The sequence below is a fragment of the Eurytemora carolleeae genome, unplaced genomic scaffold, assembly GCF_000591075.1.
Source record: "Eurytemora carolleeae unplaced genomic scaffold, Eaff_2.0 scaffold1122, whole genome shotgun sequence".
NCBI lineage: Eukaryota > Metazoa > Arthropoda > Copepoda > Calanoida > Temoridae > Eurytemora > Eurytemora carolleeae.
The window spans coordinates 7229-23259 of NW_019397008.1; the positions used below are offsets into that span (position 1 = coordinate 7229).

Here is a 16031-nt window from a genome sequence, read left to right on the forward strand (position 1 = left end):
CTATATTTGTCTAGGATTGATCACACTATATTCCTATATTTGTCCATGATTGATCACAATATATTTCCATATTTGGCTAGGATTGATCACAATATATTCCTATATTTGTCTAGGATTGATTACAATATATTAGTGTATTTGTCTAGGATTGATCAAAATATATTTCTATATTTGTCTAGGATTGATCACAATATATGCCTATAATTATCTAGGATTGATCACGATAAATTCCTATATTTGTCTAGGAATGATCACAATATATTTCTATATTTGTCTAGGATTGATCACATTATATTTCTATATTTTTCTAGGGTTCATCACAATATATTTCTAAATGTGTCTAGGATTGATCACAATATATGCCTGCCTGTGGAAGAAAACAAACGGAAGAAACTATTGAACAGATGCAGAATTATGTAATTTATTGAAAAATATTTAGAATAGATATCTTTATGTTTTTACTTTAATCAATGAATAAAATAAAAATTTATTTCTGATTCATTCTTATTATTGATAACTGCACATTTCTCTGATATTTACTATGTTTGATATTTCTTATCTTTTCTCACAGATGATATATTCAGTGTTCTACAATCTCAAGCAGTGTTAGGACTTATGTTTAAAACAAGCAGTCAATTACTAGAGAAAAATGAAGTGTTGCCTTGTTCAAATATAAAATATAAAAAGAAATCCCGCAAATTAATTGAAAAAAGGAGATAAAATGAAAAAGATGGTGGTTTTCCTTCTTGTTTTTCTCAGCCTTTCAACATTTTCAGCGGCCAGAAGGTCTCAAGGTATTGTTACCAATAGTTTTCAGTTTAACAATTTTATTCAGACGAAATTAAATGCAAGGGCGGGGACTGTGAAAGAAAAAAATAATTTGCCATTTTTTATTAATCCATCCCTTTTGTACAGTTTCTTGGCCGCATTTGTGCAAATGAAAATATGATTTATTGGAATGTTGATAAACGTATTGAAAGTTATGCAGTGAACAATTTCAAATTACTAATTTATTTACTATTGTAAGAGCTTAATTTCGTTTATAAAGTTTTACCGGACATGGGTTGGTCACAGGGAGTAAGGAATAGAAGGGAGATATAATAGCTGACGCGGTTCGCCCTACAATATGATTACATGCTTGCAGACGGTACTTCATTTGTGTAAGAAATATTTGTCTGATGTACAATTACCGCGCATACAATAACCTTTTCTGAATATTTCATATACAAATGGAGTACCGTCTGAAAAGCATTATAATCATATGGTAGGGCGAACCGCCTCAGTTAAATCTCCCTTCTATTCCTTACTCCCTGGTTGGTCATAAGAAGAACCTTTTTTCTTCAATTATTTAATAACCCCGACGTAACATATAACAAAAAATATTCTACAAACTGGTTCAGCAAAAAAACGAACTCTTATCATCGAAATTAAGTTCAAATATAAAACAGCTTAAAAATTAAGACTTTAACAAGTGTTAGCATCAAAATTATTATTGTCTTCAAAATTATTAATAATTGATTCCTTTGTATTCAGAAAAAATGTGTACAAATATAAATATCTATACAATCTAGTTTCAACTTTACTTTATGTCCCATTAGTGTAACAAAAACTTTTTATGACGGATCATTTTAAAATACATCTAAATAAATAAGATTAAAAAGTTTAGAATTAGGGTAAAAACTGTAGAATTAAATTAATTTTGAAATAGAAATATTTCTCTCATTTTTTCTTTTAAAATGAACAACAGCTCAACTGTGAAATGTGCAGTTTACTAGTAAAGGATCTTATATACGAACCTTTTTCTAGGTTTACTGTATAAAACAGGAGAAAGAGGGTCTTTTTCATATCGTATTTTCTCTTTCTGTAATAGGGGAGTACCATTCCTTAGCTCAATCCAGGGAATATTCTCTATGGAATAATGTTCAATCGGAGATTTTTCCTGGTGTAATAGGGTCGTGATCTAGGCTTTGGATTTATAGAATAAACACACTATGGAAGTAATGTAGCTAGATAGATATGTATTTATCATTAAAGTACATAATTTTACATAGATATATTCTTTAAACTAACACTTAATGACAGGATTTGCCAAGCCAACATTGGCCGTCTTTAATGGCAAACCCGGATGTAATTGTATGATATAATTTTTAAATCATACAATTTGAGGTGTTTCGTCCAATAAGTAGGGGGGAAAGTATTAGGAAGAGAGAGGGGGGGGTATTTAGCTCAATCCAAATAGATTATCAAGTACAATAGGTGGCAACAGAGAAATGGATCAATTATACAAGACGTCATAAGTGTCAAATATAACAAGAAAAACGAAATTGTATCTCATTTGTTGAAATGCTTTCCAAGATTAGATAAAAAAGTGTAACACCAAAAAATAAAGAATACATAAAATTGCACTTATTTTACTGTAACATAAGCACTTTATTCTAAAACTATTACTATTATTAATAATTTTGTCGGACACAAAACTGAATTGACACTTGTGACGTCAGAATACAGCTGTACTGAGAGTGTACAAATTCTACGTTGCCATCTATTGTACTAGAATCTATTTGGCTCAATCAGAATCAATGTACATACTTAATTTTGAATTTTTGAAATTTACACTGGGGAAAGCTGAATCTATCAGCTGATTATGCTGACCATATGCGGAACAGCTCTGAAAGCATCTCTCATTGGTCAAAGCTGTACCAATCAGCATCCAGCCTAAGACTCGAGTCTCTACAAGCGCTTGAGAATACGAAGGTCTTTTTGTGGATATTTTGTAGACTAGATATATTTTTAAAATCAATTTTAATTTCAAAGTTCAACATTTATTTTCCAAACTTTCTTGTTAGACGAGACTAGTTTATAAAAAAAGTTAATTTGTACTGTAGATTAATGAAAGTATGTCTGACATCCGGCCTTGATCAGGTACTGTTGTGATTTAGACATGTAACACTCTATAAATGGAGGGTCCATTTAGACTTATATACACTACAGTATACTGTGAAATATATACAGTATACTGTGAATTATATACAGTATACTGTAAATTATATACAGTATACTGTGAATTCTATACAGTATATTGTGAAATATATGCAGTAAATTGTGAAATATATAAAAGTATACTGTGAAATATATACAGTATACTATGAAATATATACAGTACACGATGAAATATATACAGTATACTATGAAATATATACAGTATACTGTGAAATATATACAGTATACTATGAAATATGTACAGCATAGAATTTTAAATTGTAATCCTGGTATATCTAATTTAATCTCTAAAAATGTATCGCCAACAAAATTCAAAATGTTTATTTTTCTATTTGTTCAGTATTCGGGAAAATTCACTAAAACGTTTAGTTGAATACGCGACGTACAGTACAGAACTAACGCAAAAAATAATTTTTTCTTAAATTGCTAGAATTATTGTTTCATAAAGATAAAATTATTTTTTTTTGCAGAAAAGTATTTATTAGTTTACTGTAAATAATATTCCAAAACTTTCTATTCAGTTTCTAATTGCTTTTGATCATCAAACAAGAAAAATTTGTAAAAATTAACTGTTTTATGAAATTGTTAACACCTGTCTCACTTTAATTCTTGTTTAATTGTTTGTTCAGTATTAAGAGTGAAGTTTGTAATGAATGACTCCTAACCTTACTCAATTAATCACGGATTAATCATTAATTAATATCCATATTTTTTATATCCAAAGGAATTGAGTCTTTGCCACAAACTCTGATTTTCTAATCACTATATCTTTGGAACCGAATGTTGCATACCTTAGATATTTCAAACTATGAATTCTGTTAGATCAAATAATCTGAGTTTGAAGCTTTAAAGGTTTACAACATCGAGTTCTAAAGCTATTGCGGTTTAAATATTTGATTTTGTTCCAAAGACTCAATTCCTTTCTTCAACAAAAGATAGAATAATATCTAACTTTACGTTTGTTGCTTCAATTATCTTTAACCATTTCCCTAACTTTAATAAAACACCATGGTTGTAACAAAAAACAAGGAAATCGACTTTTTCTTGTTGAATATTTAAACCATAGATTAATTAACAATACAGATATAACAATAGATGTCATCTTTTCAAGATTTAGGGGTTTTTCGTTCACAATAACCCTGAGGCAGAAGCCCAAAGGAGTTACGCACTGTCTCTGTCTTGTAATTCAACGCGGCAAACGCGCAACTCTTTTGAGCCTCTGTCTCAGGGTTATTGTGAACGAAATATCTTGAAAAGACGACATATAGTGTTCTATATTTTTATTAATTTATGATTTAAACTGTTTTGATTTTAAAAATTGAATTCTGGAGAGAGTTTCTGGTATACTGTTTTTAACTGGAACTGGAAATATTTTGTGAATCAAAAACGATATTTTATGAGTCGTCACTTAATTCCATTGTTTTTTGGGACACACTGTAAAGCAACAGCGCTAATAAAATTTTGCAGGTATCTATTTCTACCATGTGTCAACAAAATTTAAACAATTATTTATTCAGGAAATAGAATTAACTCAACGTGCAAAATTGACACATCCGAATCCCTCTTCAAGTCGGAAACAGTTCTTCTTGCCAAACTTTTAAAAGTTAAAATGAATAATACACATACATTGGTTACTGTTAGAGTGAGGAGAGTTATTAAAACATACCCGGAGAACAAGAAACCTAAAACGGAGCACGGGCTTATCAAAAAGAATGATAAGATTGTGATTAGCTATGATGGACGACTGTGTGATAAAGTTAGAACTAGATCAAAATACATCTTTACCGTCAATTCTTATCAAATGCAAGGTAATGGAGTAATTTTCAGTGCAGAGCCAGCTTATTGGGTAAAGGGGGAAGGGGAACATCCCCTTGAAAATGTTAATGCCAATTTTGTGTCCATGAGACATCAGACAAAACAACCTTACTGTATTCCAAACTGGATTCCAAATTTGCAAGTTTGAAATTCTGGAAGACGACATTCACAATAACCTTTGAAATTTCTTTAGATGTTAAAATGGCGCAAGGTTTAGATTCTCCGGAGAAGTATTCTAAGAAAATGAGGACTCTTATTCACAAAATGTTCTGCAAATCCTGTTCAAATATCCCCCGTCTGAAACCTGTGAAAGCTCAGAATACAGTTTCTATCAAAAGGTTGTATGTTTCTAAATATATCGCAACTGAAGACGACATTTATAGTGTATTTTAATAAAATAATACTTTTTTAAAGATTTTGACTGTAAGATATTTTAAAAAGACTGACTATGATTATAAAAAGACGTTTACAAATTATTTTCCCACACACCACTAGGGTTGGGTTCTTTTTTTCCTCCAAAAACAAAAGTTGGACACATAATTGATTCCAAAAAAAGATAATTTGTCTGCAGGGCTTCATGGATGTAAAGATTGAATAAATTCTAGAAAGTCGTTTGTAAAATCAAAATTTGTTTTACAGTTGTCGTCGCAAATATCAATATAATGAAGACGACGTTCGATTTTAATTTAAATAAACATGGAAAAAAGAGACGCTGTCAATTAAAAATCTTCTTTTTAATTACCTATAAACTTGTAATTCGTAAAAAGCTTGTTGTAACAATTAAAACTTTTTTAAAGAATCGTCATCATTGTAGTGATATAATCGCATACCACTGATAACTCTGTATTTAACTAGATGGAGAAGGATAAACTGCAAGTTATCTTCTGGGTTCTATCCAAGGGTTCAGTTCTCCTGGTTCCAAAGGGGTACGGAGCTAAACCAATCCGACAGTATTAGGAAATAAGGCAATATCCACCAACAGGATACATACAAGGGATAAAGGTTTAAAGGGATATTGAACCTATTACAGAATAAAGACAGGAGATAAAGGTTTAAAGGAATATTAAATCTATTACAGGATAAAGACAGGGGATAACGGTTTAAAGGGATATTGAACTTATTACAGGATAAAGTCAGGGGATAAAGGTTTAAAGGGATATTGAACCTATTACAGGATAAAGACAGGAGATAAAGGTTTAAAGGAATATTAAATCTATTACAGGATAAAGACAGGGAATAAAGGTTTAAAGGGATATTGCACCTATTACAGGATAAAGACAAGGGATAAAGGTTTAAAGGGATATTACGGCTATTACAGGATAAAGACAGGAGATAAAGGTTTAAAGGGATATTGAACCTATTACAGGATAAAGACAGGAGACAAAGGTTTAAAGAATATTAAACCTATTACAGGATAGAAACGGGGGATAAAAGTTTAAAGGGATATTAAACATATTACAGGATAAAGACAGGGGATAAAGGTTTTAAGGGATATTGAACCTATTACAGGATAAAGTCAGGGGATAAAGGTTTGAAGGGATATTGAACCTATTGCAGGATAAAATCAGGGGATAAAGGTTTAAAGGGATATTGAAAATATTACAGGATAAAGACAGGGGGTAAAGGTTTAAAGGGATATTGCACCTATTACAGGATAAAGACAAGGGATAAAGGTTTAATGGGATATTGAACCTATTACGGGATAAAGACAGGGGATAAAGGATTAAAGGGATATTGAACCTATTGCAGGATAAAGACAGGAGATAAACGTTTAAAGGGATATTGAACCTATTACAGGATAAAGACAGGATACAAAGTTTTAAAAGAATATTAAACATATTACAGGATAAAGACAGGGGATACAGGTTTTAAGGGATATTGAACCTATTACAGGATAAAGTCAGGGTATAAAGGTTTGAAGGTATATTGAACCTATTGCAGGATAAGGTCAGGAGATAAAGGTTTAAAGGGATATTGAAAATATTACAGGATAAAGACAGGGGATAAAGGTTTAAAGGGATATTGCACCTATTACAGGATAAAGACAAGGGATAAAGGTTTAAAGGGATATTACGGCTATTACAGGATAAAGACAGGGGATAAAGGATTAAAGGGATATTACACCTATTACAGGATAAAGTCAGGGGATAAAGGTTTAAAGGGATATTGAACCTATTACAGGATAAAGTCAGGGGATAAAGGTTTGAAGGAATATTGAACCTATTGCAGGGTAAAGTCAGGGGATAAAGGTTTAAAGGGATATTGAAAATATTACAGGATAAAGACAGGGGATACAGGTTTAAAAGGATATTGCACCTATTACAGGATAAAGACAAGGGATAAAGGTTTAAAGGGATATTACGGCTATTACAGGATAAAGACAGGGGATAAAGGATTAAAGGGATATTACACCTATTACAGGATAAAGTCAGGGGATAAAGGTTTAAAGGGATATTGAACCTATTACAGGATAAAGACTGGGGATAAAGGTTTAAAGGGATATTGCACCTATTACAGGGTAAAGTCAGAGGATAAAGGTTTACATGGATATTGAACCTATTACAGGATAAAGTCAGGGGATAAAGGTTTAAAGGGATATTGAGCATACTACAGGATAAAGACAGGGGATAAAGGTTAAAAGGGATATTGAACCTATTACAAGATAAAGACAAGGGATAAAGGTTTACATGGATATTGAACGTATTACAGGATAAAGTCAGGGGATAAAGGTTTACATGGATATTGAACCTATTACAGGATAAAGACAGGGGATAAAGGTTTACATGGATATTGAACCTATTACAGGATAAAGACAGGGGATAAAGGGTCAGTAATCAACATCCTTGGAACCCCAGATACAGCAGGTATAATTAAACTTTTTTCTTCTTTTTTAAAAAACCAGATTTGATTATTTTGTTTAGGGATTTATCGATGCGTTGCCAAAAATCTAGCAGGTCACATTTTTACCATTCCTAATTTCTTAAATGCAAAAATTTAATTTTCGAGGCTTTTCAAATTAGCATGATTTAAATATATATTTTATATATAAGGTAGCGCCAGTTTATCCAGCACTCTAAACGTAAAGGGTCGAGGTTCAGATATATGTAACTCCGAGTACTGTATGAATGGGGCAGGATGCAGTATAGCTCTTATATCTCCAGGTACAAACAAGAACAGAGCTAAAGTTCTGGTTTTTAATGTCTAATGTTTTTGAAGAGAAACATTTTTGTAGGGCTGTCAGTGACCAAACATTTATTGAAATAAAAGATTTACTTAAATCACTTTTTAAAGGCATTTTTTCATCTTGAAATTAGCATGAACTCATTCTGTAAAACTTCTGTCTTGACCTAAATAGTTAAGCAACTGCTTTATTCCCTGGGTCCTACTGTGGATAGTTGCAACAATAAAGTGGTCAAGGATGACGACCGCAAATCAATTTAAAATAAATTAACAATTTGATGTCAAACATCAAGTTATTGATTTATGAAAATCTAAGAAAAAATACCTTTCTATCTTTTGATTTACGGCCCACTGTATTCAATTGTGATTATTTCAAAATGTTCAAACTTCAAGTAAACCGTATAGACCTGAAGTACGTATTGTAAAATGAAAATGGAAAACTAGATTTAAAATGTTTGTAAACCTTGGTTTAGGTGAGCAGGAAGCTGTTTGCTCATGCGCAGACGGATTCTCAGGAGCAAGGTTAGGTTTTGAATTATAGTTAGCTCACTTGTTGTTATATACACAGAACATTTGGTCATATTTAGCTCAATTGTTGTTAAATTCACAGAACATTTGGTCATATTTAGCTCAATTGTTGTTAAATACATACAATACTGTGTTAGATTTAGCTCACTTGTTGTTATATACTCAGAACATTTGTTCATATCTAGCTCAACTCTTGCTATATACACAGAACATTTGGTCATATTTAGCTCAATTGTAGTTAAAGACATAAAATACTGTGTTAGATTTAGCTCACTTGTGTTATTAAATACATAAAAATTCTGTGTTAGATTTAGCTCACTTGTTGTTAAATACATAAAATTCTGTGTTAGATTTAGCTCACTTGTTGTTAAATACATAAAAATTCTGTGTTAGATTGAGCTCACTTGTTGTTATATACATTACAGGGTGTCCAAATAAAAATGGGAATTAGGAGACGACTTGAAAATCGTCTTCAATTACTAAATGTTGATAAATGAGATAAAGTGCATCCAAATAAATACTGTACGTCTTATGAGCTGTCTTTAATGTTGTCTGCTTTCTTTGTTTTTGTTTAAATTGACGGAAATACTAAATATTTGAAGAGTTTTGTTGAAATCAAATAAATCAAGATCTGACAGATTTCTTAATTTCTCCGTCAATTTTGAAGGTGCAGAAATGACAAACCAAGACTACTAATTTAAATTATTAACTGTTTGAACTAAAATACTACTAAAATTATGCTTACGTAAGAATACCTAACGAAACAAAGACGTGATATAAAAGTCGTCACTTAATTTCCATGTTTATTGGGAAATAAAATATTTCGTTAGATTTAGATCACTTGTTGTTAAATGTATACAGTATACTGGTTCAACTTTAAATTTAGCTAACTAGATGTTATAATGTTCAGAATAATGGGTTAGATAAATATATAATTTTGATTTTATCGAATATGTAATTTCCAGAAATAAATAAAGATAGATTATCCTGTACTAGCTTGTTAACCCAGCGTTGCCCATGTTAATCAAAGTTATTCCAGCCGTTCACCCGCGCTTGGTCTGAAATTGCGATTTTAGCTATTTATACCTATAAAAGTGGACCCACTCAACTTAAAATCTAGGATAAAACAATCCCATGGTTCTCAAAAGATTTCAATCAAAATTCGAGGCGAATCGTTCATGGGGTTTCTGAGTTATGATCGAAGATACATACAGACAAACAGAGATTACAACTTTATATATATAGATGCCAGTACAAGCACGCAACAGTATCTGTTATCGCAACTGGTGTAGGCACAACTGCTGTAGGAGCTGAAGGAGCTGTAGGGATTGTAGATGGAGCTACTCTCTTCATAGTTTTTGTCACTTTTCTTGCGGTTGCATTCCTCATCTGCTTTAAAGTATTCCTCATCTGCAGACATAATCAAGAGAAAAGTAGCATCAAAATATCCAGGTTACACAATATCCAAGAATACAAATATCAAGGAATTAGAGTATCCAGGTATCAACATATCCAGGTTACAGAATATACAAGAATAAAAATATCAAGGTATTAAAGTATCCAGGTATCAAAATATCCAGGTTACACAATATTCAAAAATACAAATATCAAGGTATTAGAGTATCCAGGTATCAAAATATCCAGGTTACAGAATATCCAAGATTACAAATATCAAGGTATTAGAGTATCCAGGTATCACAATATCCAGGTTACACAATATTCAAGAATACAAATATCAAGGTATTAGAGTATCCAGGTATCAAAATATTCAGGTTACAGACTATACAAGCAATACAAATATCAAGGTATTAGGGTATCCAGGTATCAACATATTCAGGTTACAGAATATCCAAGAATACAAATATCAAGGAATTAGAGTATCCAGGTATCAACATATTCAGGTTACAGAATATACAAGAATACAAATATCAAGGTATTAGAGTATCCAGGTATCAAAATATCCAAGTTACAGAATATCCAAGAATACAAATATCAAGGTATTAGAGTATCCAGGTATCAACATATTCAGGTTACAGAATATACAAGAATACAAATATCAAGGTATTAGAGTATCCAGGTATCAAAATATCCAGGTTACAAAATATCCAAGAATACAAATATCAAGGTATTAGAGTATCCAGGTATAAACATATTCAGGTTACAGAATATACAAGAATACAAATATCAAGGTATTAGGTATCCAAGTATCAAAATATCAAGATTACAGAATATCCAAAAATGGAAATATCTAGGTATTAGGGTATCCAGGTATCAATATATTCAGGTTACAGAATATACAAGAATAAAAATATCAAGGTATTAGAGTATCCAGGTATCAAAATATCAAGATTACAGAATATACAAGATTACAAATATCAAGGTATTAGAGTATCCAGGTATCAAAATATCCAGGTTACACAATATACAAGATTACAAATATCAAGGTATTAGAGTATCCAGATATCAAAATATCCAGGTTACACAATATCCAAGATTACAAATATCAAGGTATTAGAGTATCCAGGTATCAAAATATCCAGGTTACACAATATCCAAGATCACAAATATTAAGGTATTAGAGTATCCAGGTATCAAAATATCAAGATTACAGAATATCCAAGAATAAAATATCAAGGTATTAGGGTATCCAGGTATCAACATATTCAGGTTACAGAATATACAAGAATAAAAATATCAAGGTATTAAAGTATCCAGGTATCAAAATATCAAGATTACAGAATATACAAGATTACAAATATCAAGGTATTAGAGTATCCAGGTATCAAAATATCAAGATTACAGAATATCCAAGAATAAAATATCAAGGTATTAGGGTATCCAGGTATCAAAATATCCAGGTTACAGAATATCCAAGAATACAAATATCAAGGTATTAGAGTATCCAGGTATCAACATATTCAGGTTACAGAATATNGGTATCAGAATATCCAGGTATCAGGATATCCAGGTATCAGAATATCCAGGTATCAGGATATCCAGGTATCAGAATATCCAGGTATCAGGATATCCAGGTATCAGAATATCCAGGTATCAGGATATCCAGGTATCAGAATATCCAGGTATCAGGATATCCAGGTATCAGAATATCCAGGTATCAGGATATCCAGGTATCAGAATATCCAGGTATCAGGATATCCAGGTATCAGAATATCCAGGTATCAGGATATCCAGGTATCAGAATATCCAGGTATCAGGATATCCAGGTATCAGAATATCCAGGTATCAGGATATCCAGGTATCAGAATATCCAGGTATCAGGATATCCAGGTATCAGAATATCCAGGTATCAGGATATCCAGGTATCAGAATATCCAGGTATCAGGATATCCAGGTATCAGAATATCCAGGTATCAGGATATCCAGGTATCAGAATATCCAGGTATCAGGATATCCAGGTATCAGAATATCCAGGTATCAGGATATCCAGGTATCAGAATATCCAGGTATAAGAATATCCAGCTGTATCAGAATATTCAGGTATCAGAATATCCAGGTATCAGAATGTTTACGGGTTTAAAAAGTTTGTTAGTTTATTCAATGCAGTTCACAAACACCACAAGTAAAACTATAAAACGCTGCCTAAGTTAGGTCTCAACAAATTTACATTTTCACGTATCTTGGCAAACAAAACAAATATTAATCATTTTAGAGTTTAAGATTGAGTTTCAATTTCATTTATATGTATATCTGTCAGAGGCTGCGAAGTAAGTCTCGAGTCTTAATCCAATTGTCTAAACTCTAGTGCTTAAAGTTAGAGCCGACTTGGTCAGTTTTGTTGAAGTGATTTTTAATTAGATTTTACTCTTGGAAAAATTGGTTTCAGCAAATCTTGTTTAAGTTCTTAATGCCAGCTTAGTATTGAAACTACTTTTTCCCGAACTATCTAGTTATCCCGGCCTTTGCTGGATAAACGTAAAGGAATTGAGTCATTGCCACAAACTCTGATTTTTTAATCCCTTTATCTCTACAACTCAATATTGTAGACCCTAGATATTTCAAACTATGAGTTCTGATGGATCAAATAATCAAAGTTTGAAATATCAAAGGTTTACGCCATCTGGTTTTAGAGATATAGGTATTAGAAAATTGGGATTTGTGGCAAAGACTCAATTCCTTTATTTTAGAAAGATTCTAAACCAGTTTAATCAAACGGTTTTAATTTCATCTTTAATACTTTATTTCTCCCCTAGACCCTTCAATCCGAGGAGAGGACAGTTGAGTCCAGTTCAATCTAGTGTATTGGAGAATCTTAAACTGGTTGGAACAGTACAAGATTATACTGAAGGAGCAGACCAGACCATCATACATCCTTTGCGATCCTTGAGTTCAGAATCAAAATCTGATAGTAATATTCCAATAATGGTAATCCTTTTAAATCAAATCCTAAATATTTAGTTTTTAATGAAAACTTTTTTAACAATTCGTGTTTTTCTAAAAAATATTTGTTTTAAAAAATCTTGTTTTTTTTAGACATCCTTTACGTCCTCTACGGCCTCTGTTTGTTCCTTGAAGCATAGACGACATAAAGCACCAAATATCCCCAGCCTCATTCTTCCAGTACAATCCAAAATATCAACCCTTTCCCTGGACCATGACGCTCAGGAAGATCTTCTGAACCCTGGTATCCCAGGTACTCTAGGTAGTCTCCTGAACCCTGGTACTCTAGATAGTTTCAGCTGAACCCTGGTACACTTGGTAGTCTCCTAATCCCTGATACTCTAAGTAGTCTCCCGAACCCTGGTACTCTAGACAGTCTCCTGATCCCTGGTACTCTAGTAAGTCTCCTGTACCCTGGTACTCTAGGTAGTCTCCTGATCACTGGTACTCTAGATAGTCTCCCTGTCACTGGTACTCTAGGTAGTCTCCTGATCCCTGGTACTCTAGATAGTTTCAGCTGAACCCTGGCTCAATGCAGTCTCCTGAACCCTGGTTCACTAGGAAGTCTCCTGAACCCTGGTACTCTAGGTAGTCTCCTGAACCCTAGTGCTCAATGTAGTCTCCTGAAACATGGTACTCTAGGTAGTCTCCTGAAACATGGTACTCCAGGTAGTCTCCTGAAACATGGTACTCCATATAGTCTCCTGATCCCTGGTGCTTAATGTAGTCTCCTGAACCCTGGTACTCTAGATAGGCTTCTGAACTCTAGTAATCTAGGTAACCTTCTGAACCCTAGTGCTCTAAGTAGTCACCTGAACCCTGGTACTTTGGTCCCCTAATTCCTGGTGATCTGGGCAGTCTTCTATACCCTGGTACTCTAGGTATACTCCTGAACCCTGGTGCTCTAGGTGATCTCCCGAACCTGAATCTGCTCCTGAACCCGGAGAATATGTTGTTTCCTGGAAACTCTCCTGAATATGCTGAACCCTGGGACTCCAAGAAATGTGTACATAATAAGATTGAATCTTGTCACCAGTGCCAGGTATTCTATACCGTTCTTTAAACAGTACAGTACAGTACAGTACAGTACAATAGAATTAATTAGAAAACTCTTCGTAACATTTTAAAGAAAAAGGAAAGAACTTAATTAAAGACTTAATTATATTGGCAGCCCCCATATTATTTTAGTAAAAAAGTCCCAGGAAGTTAAAACTTTACTTCCAGTATCATTTTGTCCTCGGACTTTCGAAAATTGGTACTTTATTACCAAAGTTTTTATTTCCAGGTCTTTTTCCCAGATACTTTTGTCCCTGTGACTTTCTTACATAATTTGTGCAGAATTTCTTCTTACACTTATGTGAATTGATTTTATCAAAAACAGAAAATGCGCGAATTACATAATAAATTAATATTTTTCAGGGGATCTTTCAGACTCAAAAGCATAAGAATAAAAATTGAAGCTTAAGTTTTCGCTTGAGTTTCGCCTGGGCCACTTCTGACTAAATTCAAATATTCATCTCGTCGATTTTGACTAATTAGATTATTAAAACCCATGATCACCTGCATTTTTCCACACAAAAAAAATTAACCATCAATTGCTTCAAAACTGGAAAACTGTTTTTAAAGTTTTACAATGAACACATAAAATGATGCTCTTGAATATATATTTTCAGAAAGAAGCAGACGAAATTTTTAAAAACTGCTCAGAATGCTAGAACTAACCTATTCTAATTGTTAGCTGAACACAGAAATTAATATTCTACGAAATCTGTTAAATGTCAAAAACCAGAAAGCTGACTAATGGGAAATCAGAGAGAAAAGCAACTCAAATCAAAGCCAATGTTAGATTGAAATTTAGAAGTTTTCATTCATATCAAGCTCATTTTCTAAAGAAATTTTTAGAAGAATAAAAGCATTTTAAATTTCTAAAATGTAATCAAATAATCCTAATTTTCTTATACTTGCACAGAAATTATTTAATCTTTAAGAATGTTAAATTTAAACTAAAATCGTTTTATAATTATATTCTTTCATTTAAAAGTGTTATACACTGTTAAAAATATATGAATATAAACAATTGCATTGATAATTATATTGAGTTGGTTTCAAATATTTTGAAAAAAATCACAAAAATTAATAAAATAAAATGCTGCAATCAGCATATAAGGAGAAAAACAAAATACTGTAATAACATTTGTATAATATGCAACGTGTTTTTGGGTCCACACCCAAAATATAAAGGAAGCACATTTTTTTCAAACTAAAAAACTAAAGATAATATAATAGGCCAACTTTAATTAAAGGTATAACTTTAAACATCGTAAAGTTCATGTTTATAATTTACAATCGCAAAGGAACTACTTAGTAATTTCTCACCTCAAATCCTTACATCTTTGCAACCTGATATCTATTTTTAGACCTTTAATATTTCAAACTGTATATCAAATAGTCAAAGTTTAAAGGGAGTAACCGACAATGCTTCTACAGTGCAAATTTGTTCAGTAAGAGCGCAAATTCAATATTTAAAATCCTAATAGATTGTTCATTTTAGAGGTATGATTATGATAATCGCTTTTTTAATGTTTTAATGACGACCACGAAAAATGTAACAACAATTCGACAGTTAACTAACAATTTGTTTAGGAACAGATTGAGAAAATGAAAATTAACTCTTATCATCGAAATTAACTAATCTTTTTCAGTTATTAGTTTTTGTAATATCTCATTCTTTAAATCATGTTATGTATAATTTCCTGCAATTTTTATTGGAAAGACGACATTTGAAGATTTTGAAGAAATCTGCGAATAAATTCAATATAATATTGAAAAGAAAAAAAATGATTCTAACAATGATTTTTTGACCAATTTCTATTGAAAATATGTTCCCAAATATCCAAATAATAGTCTACTTTAGAATTTTGGTTACATTTTTCGTCCTTGTGATTGAATAGTTTTTAAAAACCCGATTTTCAAAGTCGTCTCTTTAGAATGCACAATGAAGGAGGATTTAAAAAATTGAATTTGCATTCTTGCTGAAAAAATATGCACCGTAAAAACGTCTGAAAGTTCTCAAATGAATCCTAAAGAATTTCTTTATAAAACTGCATTCT

At 32.0% G+C, this 16031-nt stretch overlaps 1 protein-coding gene across 5 annotated transcripts; it reads left to right on the forward strand.

Moving 5' to 3' along the window:
- Window positions 1-580: 580 nt before the first annotated feature.
- On the forward strand, window positions 581-15998 carry LOC111711059 (uncharacterized). 5 transcript variants are annotated; one of them, XM_023485298.1, is made up of 13 exons: window positions 581-794; window positions 4518-4808; window positions 5009-5153; window positions 5671-5772; window positions 7621-7679; window positions 7737-7769; window positions 7866-7976; window positions 8469-8517; window positions 9769-9975; window positions 12735-12906; window positions 13015-13183; window positions 13803-13963; window positions 14595-15998. In XM_023485298.1, exons 1-13 carry the CDS (start codon window positions 722-724, stop codon window positions 14634-14636), a joined length of 1614 nt encoding a protein of 537 aa, XP_023341066.1. In that variant the 5' UTR covers window positions 581-721; the 3' UTR covers window positions 14637-15998. The 5 variants fall into 5 exon arrangements, with proteins under 5 accessions (XP_023341066.1, XP_023341069.1, XP_023341067.1 ...); XM_023485301.1 differs by having other exon boundaries at window positions 13830-13963; XM_023485299.1 differs by having other exon boundaries at window positions 13015-13174.
- The last annotated feature ends 33 nt before the right edge of the window (window positions 15999-16031 follow it).